This window comes from Rattus rattus, chromosome 10 (genome assembly GCF_011064425.1).
Source record: "Rattus rattus isolate New Zealand chromosome 10, Rrattus_CSIRO_v1, whole genome shotgun sequence".
NCBI lineage: Eukaryota > Metazoa > Chordata > Mammalia > Rodentia > Muridae > Rattus > Rattus rattus.
The window spans coordinates 25538884-25545350 of NC_046163.1; the positions used below are offsets into that span (position 1 = coordinate 25538884).

General features: G+C 41.0%; 1 protein-coding gene across 1 annotated transcript; it reads left to right on the forward strand.

Moving 5' to 3' along the window:
* The first annotated feature begins 4174 nt into the window (after nt 1-4174).
* LOC116911653 (G1/S-specific cyclin-D2-like) lies at nt 4175-5801 on the forward strand. Its single transcript, XM_032915609.1, has one exon. It carries the CDS (start codon nt 4387-4389, stop codon nt 5251-5253), a length of 867 nt encoding a protein of 288 aa, XP_032771500.1. The 5' UTR covers nt 4175-4386; the 3' UTR covers nt 5254-5801.
* Nucleotides 5802-6467: the final 666 nt, after the last annotated feature.

Sequence of the window (6467 nt, forward strand, 5' to 3'; positions counted from 1 at the left end):
CAAATCCTCACCAGCATCTGTTGTCATCTGGGTTATTGATGTTAGCCATTCTGACTGGTGTGAGGTGGAATCTCAATGTCATTTTGACTTGTGTTCTCTGACCAAAAAGGACCTTGAACATTTCTTTAGGTGTTTCTCAGTAATTCAATATTCCTCTGTTGTAAATTCTCAGTTTAATTCTATACTCCATTTTTTGATTGGTTGTTTGGACTTTTTGGTGGTTAGCTTCTTGGGTTCTTTATATATTTTGGATGTCAATCACCTTCTATTGGATGTGGGGTTAGTTAAGATATTTTTCCAATCTGTAGGTTACTGATTTCTTCTTGACTATGTATTTTGCCTTACAGAAGCTTTCCAGTTACCTGAGGTCCCATTTACCAATTCTTGATCTTAGTGAATGAGGCATTTGTGGTTCTGTTTAGGAAATCCCCCCATTATGCCTGAGGTCAAGGCTTTCTCCCACTTTCTCTTCTATTAGATTGAGTGTATCTGGCTTTATGTTGAGGTTCTTGATCCATTTGTACTTGAGTTTTATGCAAGAAAACAAATAGGGGTCTATTTTCATATTTCTACATACAGATTGCCAGCTATGTTGCTGTAAAATTATAAAAAATGCTTTCTTTTATCCCACACTAGATCTGGCACCATAGTGCCCCAAGATACCTGGTAGACATCTTCATCTCAGTCAGCAATGTGTCTCACCCACTCTGCTCCATCCCATGTCACACTGCAGATGGCTACTCTCTGGGCCTGGCAACAATTTCTCTACCCATCTATTTCCCAAGGCCACCATGCCAAACATACACATACCAACTCCTTGGCAGGCTAGCTTGTCTAACTACCACATGCTCTCTTGAACTTAAATCACCACATAAAAGAACACAGAACACAATAACCTCTGATCCAATTGATAATATATAATTTACTCATCTAGACATATAAAACCATGTACACATTCTTCCTTTAAGAATAGTCATAACAACCTGTAAATGTGCAGAGAGGAATCTTAACATCCAGCTCCATGTTCTCTCTGTTGCTGCTCCGCTCCTGTCTCCTCCCAGTCTTCTCTTCTCTCTAAAACTTTTCTCCAGCCCATCCTTCCTTCTTGTCCAATGACAGGCCTCCTTCTATCTTGTACCTGCCTTCACCTGCATAATGACATCATCCTACACAGTTAGACTAGCACTATTTATGGAAGATGATTTCTTTTTTCATTGTATATTTTTGGCTTCTTTGTCAAAGATCAAATATGCATAAGTGTGTGGTTTTATTTCTGGGTCTTCAATTCTATTGTTAAGAATTGCTTTCACTATTATATACAGAAATGTTTAATTGTTTCTGACTTACAGTTTCAGCGGTTTAGTCCAATCATTTTATGGGAATGCATGGGAAGCATGACATACATTTTCCAGGCATATTTAGTAAAGGAAAAGGATTTGACTCTTGATCTTTAAATCTTGATCTGAAGTCAAGGGAAAGGCTGTCTTCCACAGAAACCCAGGAGGAGACTTTCTTCTACACTGAGTAGAGCTTGAACATAGGAGTCCACATACCCAACCTACATGTTTACACTCTTCCTCCAACAATGCTACACCTCCTTCAAAAAGGCCACTTCTCCTAAAAAGTGATACATTCTATGGACCAACATTCAAACATATAAATCTGTGGGGTCAAACTTATTCCAGTCACCACATCATGATTACATTTTATTTGATGAAATGGTAAAATTTTTGCAAGGGCTGATATATTAGATGGAGCTTATTGATGTTAAAAATTATAACTAAACTATAAATAAAAATAATTGAAAAGATAGATTTTCCTACAAAAATATTTACACAATGATATTACAGGAAATGAAAAACGACACCAATAAGAACTAAAAGCAAGTGATTTGTCAACAATCCAAGATACCACCTAAAACCTACCTTCCCTCTGAGAGATTAATCTTCACTCTAATAGTAGTCTATAGTTGTCTATACTTCTGTGTCTAGGTGTGTGATACTGTGAAAATTTCCTGTTCTTTGTTAAAATACTTTTGATATTGTTATTCTTCAAGTATTATAATCAACTTATAGGAAAAATGGTTTCACACTAGTTTTCCTTATGTTCTGACTCTGAAATTCTTCCTGGCCTGTCTTTGAAGATGTTCCCTAATTCAAACATGTAGGAACTGTCCTGTATATGTGTATAGAGGGGCTGGGTACCTCATAACATTGGCGTTGGTACATCAAAGTGTTCAAATGTAATTTTCTGTAATGATTCTATTTGCTCTAATGAAAAGCTTCTCTGATGATGGGAGATAGTGAAACTTGTCTATGAATGTGAAGATAAAATTTAGAATGTGGTTAGTTGTGTCTGTCTGACTACTAACCTGCTGGTCTACAAAAACGGTGGAAGTAAATTTTATTTTAAGACACATTAACTTGTTATTGTGGGGAAGTTATCCAGGTTTCCAAAAATGAGAGATGACCTTCTTTCTGTGGAGTGGGACTTAAATTCAACTAGTTAGCTGCTTATTACCATCAAATAAGCCTTGTTTATTAAACCTTTACAGATATCTTTCAATGTCAGTCTTTGATGTAGTTCATAGATGACAATGGTGGGCGACCCAAGTAATTACATCCCTCTTTTGGGAGCACACATAGTATTTTTTAGTACTATAGAAACCACACTATAGGAAGCAAAGTTTTAACTTGGAAGTGTGTCTTTAGAAATGGGTCCTTAAACTTCTGAGAATTGACAGAAGTTAAGAGAAATAACATACATCGTTTAAGGAGGTCACATTGACTGTATCAGTTAACCACATGAAAGGATATTACTAGTATGTTTCTGGGAATTTCATTAGTATTTGATTCTTGTTGGGAAATTGTCAGCATGAATAGAATAATTTGGAAATTTTGGATATATATGTATATATTATATTATATATAGTATTTTGATTCCTTGAAGCCTGAAGTTTTTCAAGCAGCCCTTGGTATTATTTGTTTCTGCATTTACTCTTTTCTTCATCTACCCATTTTTGCTCTTACCACAAGAGATTTGGAAGAAATGATGGTGATGATGATGATGACATTGTGTGTGTGTGTGTGTGTGTGTGTGTGTGTATGTGTGTGTGTGTTTGTGTAGAGGGAGAGAGAGAGAGAAATTTTAGTCATATTTGAAGGTGACTTTTAACTGGGAGACAAAGTGACTAATTGAGAAAGATTTTGCAGAATGAGTCAAAGACACTATTCCCCCATTTATGTATGGTTTGTATGTATGTTGAGCTCATAGAGTTCTGCCTTCTTCTCTTTCTAAGTACTGGGATATTCTTCATTCAGTAACACTACAATATATCCCCAAGGTTTGTTTGGGCTTAGTCAATACTTGATCAAATTTGATCTTACACCCCCAAAAATGTGATCAATGTAGTTTGTATTAGAGGCTAATTTAATGGAATTTGAGTAAATTAAGTTGATCCCAAAATTTGAATATCTGTAGCAAGAGTCAATATGTACAGGCACCCCAGTAGTATGAATGTGGTAAACATAAGATCTGAGTCCACTGATATATTCCTATATTATAAAAGTAACATTTATTCACTTGATCTAATTGTCATCTCTGAGGCATACACCTGAATAAGCACACCATTTCTAGTTCTTTATGAACATAAGCTGACTGGTTCAATTCATTTGTTCTAGCTCAAACTCTTCTCTGAGTGACTGCTTCAAACTTTATTCTGTCAGATTCCAACTGAGTTTTTCTGCTTGGACTCAAGTTGACTATGGCAATCTGTTCTAATCTGGCTCCTTTTCATTTCCATGGCTCCTTCTGTCTTACTCTGCAACCTGTCTTTATAAAACTGTACAGGTAAAACTCCCCCTCCACCCCATTCTGCAGTGCCCTCTCAGGACCTCGCCCTTTCTGTGCCCTTCATTTGTGAGAGTTGGGATTATCCCATCTACTAAAACGATGCCTATTTGCGGTTTATTTTCATTTTAAAGTAAAATTAGATATAGTTATATGCACAATAATCTGTAGAAAGCTAATTTCCCAGAAGTCTACCATATTGGATTTATCTGTCTCTAACAATAATTGTAACATGTAATACTTGTAGGGTGTATAATAGCACATTAAAGATTGATGGTTCATATAATTAGAATAAACCTCTCTATATAAGATTATGATGAGTTCAGAGGGAAGGACCGGTGCGAGTCAGGCAGCCCTTGAGGCTCTGCTCGCCCACCTTCCACTCTTCTCTCCCTCTCTCCCTCTCTCTTTGCCATTTCTTTCCTCTCCCAAATCTCGCATTCAGCCAAAGGAAGGAGGTAAGGGAAGCACCTCCCACCTCCAAAAAAAAATAATAATAAAATTTTACAGTCGGGACCGAGTGGTGACCGGCTAGCTATGGAGCTGCTGTGCTGTGAGGTGGACCCGGTCCGCAGGGCCGTGCCGGACCGCAACCTGCTGGAAGACCGCGTCCTGCAGAACCTGTTGACTATCGAGGAGCGCTACCTCCCGCAGTGTTCCTATTTCAAGTGCGTGCAGAAGGACATCCAGCCGTACATGCGCAGGATGGTGGCTACCTGGATGCTAGAGGTCTGTGAGGAACAGAAGTGTGAAGAAGAGGTCGTTCCTCTGGCCATGAATTACCTGGACCGTTTCTTGGCTGGAGTCCCGACTCCTAAGACCCATCTCCAGCTCCTGGGCGCTGTGTGCATGTTCCTAGCTTCCAAGCTGAAAGAGACCATCCCGCTGACTGCCGAAAAGCTGTGTATTTACACCGACAATTCTGTGAAACCCCAGGAGCTGCTGGAGTGGGAACTGGTGGTGCTGGGTAAGCTGAAGTGGAACCTGGCTGCAGTCACCCCTCACGACTTCATTGAGCACATCCTCCGCAAGCTGCCGCAGCAGAAGGAGAAGCTGTCCCTGATCCGCAAGCATGCGCAGACCTTCATCGCTCTGTGTGCTACCGACTTCAAGTTTGCCATGTACCCGCCGTCGATGATCGCAACTGGAAGCGTGGGAGCGGCCATCTGCGGGCTTCAGCAGGACGAGGAAGTGAATGCACTCACGTGCGATGCCCTGACGGAGCTGCTGGCCAAGATCACCCACACCGATGTGGATTGCCTCAAAGCCTGCCAGGAGCAAATCGAGGCCGTGCTGCTTAACAGCCTTCAGCAGTTCCGTCAAGAGCAGCACAACGGCTCCAAGTCTGTGGAAGATCCGGACCAAGCCACCACCCCTACAGACGTGCGGGATGTTGACCTGTGAGGAAGCCATTCGGGCGGCAAGAGAGAGGCGTGTTCGTCATCTGCTAGCCCCTTCTCTCTCTCTCTCTAGTTATGTCTTGTTCTTTTGTGTTTTAGGATGAAAGTTCAAAAACAAAAAAAAAAACAAAAAAAACAAAAACAAAAACAAAATCTACCCCCACCTAGATCGTATTTAAAGGTCTTTTAGAAGTGAGAGGGAAAGGCCATATAGTTGAGGCGCATGTGGTACCTGTTCAAAGTCCAGCAGAAGGGGATCCCTTGTATATGCGAACCGTTATCATGTGATGATGTAAGAGTTCTAGTGAGATGCTTACAGGAGAGCCCTCAGACTAGCTAGAGAACGTGTATACCTGCAGTATGGCAACGAATTAGAGGAGACTGTCTCTTGTGCTTGGGAACTAGTGCATATGCCCCCTTTAGTAGAATTGCAAGAAACCATGGATGCCAAAAGGCATGAGTAGTTTGCAAAGCAGTGAACCCAAGAAGGAATCAGAAATGAGAAGGGACATGCTGGGGAGGTTACGAGAACCACCCAACCACACGACTGAACCATTTTGGATGTAAGAAGCGCCCTGATGCCTCACCACGTGTTCCCAAGACTGAGCGTGGTGGGTCTCACGCGTTGCCTACTCCTGCTGACTACAGTAGCTGCTACCTAAGGGATATGTCTTTGCCAATTGGACGAGGTGATTGGCTCCTAAGTCTCATGTTTGGTGAATTTGGGCGTCTTCTTCCAAACATGGTTCATTGTAGACGATCCCACTGTTATCTGATGGAGGAATTAGCTATGGGCGTGACAAAAAACTCATCTAATGGGGGCAGATGGAGACCACAGATGGAATATTGAAAACAAAGCTTCTATGTAACCGGAAGAGGGTGAGGTGATCTTTTATCCCTTATTAAGAAGAAGAAGAAGAAGAAAAAAAACTCTTAATTTTTGGTGCTGATTGGTGAGTCTGGTCCACAGTTTAATGTTGTTATAAACCATTCCACTAGAAAAGCACTTTGAAAATTTTGGGGGAGGGTGGGGTGGGATATGGGATGGTTTATGCAAATCATGTTGAATATGCCTTCCTTCTTTGCCCCTCCCCTTCCTGACCTCTTCCGGTTACTATTCATTTCTGGAGTCTGATTTTCTGGTACCCAGCTCTGGTGTTCCTGCCAGGACTGAGAGAGCCCTCTGCTGATATTCTTATCCCAGCATTCCTCGGAAAA

Bases quoted from the DNA above. Each gene is read 5' to 3' on its own strand.
- LOC116911653 (XM_032915609.1), top strand. From the start codon at position 4,387: ATGGAGCTGCTGTGCTGTGAGGTGGACCCGGTCCGCAGGGCCGTGCCG.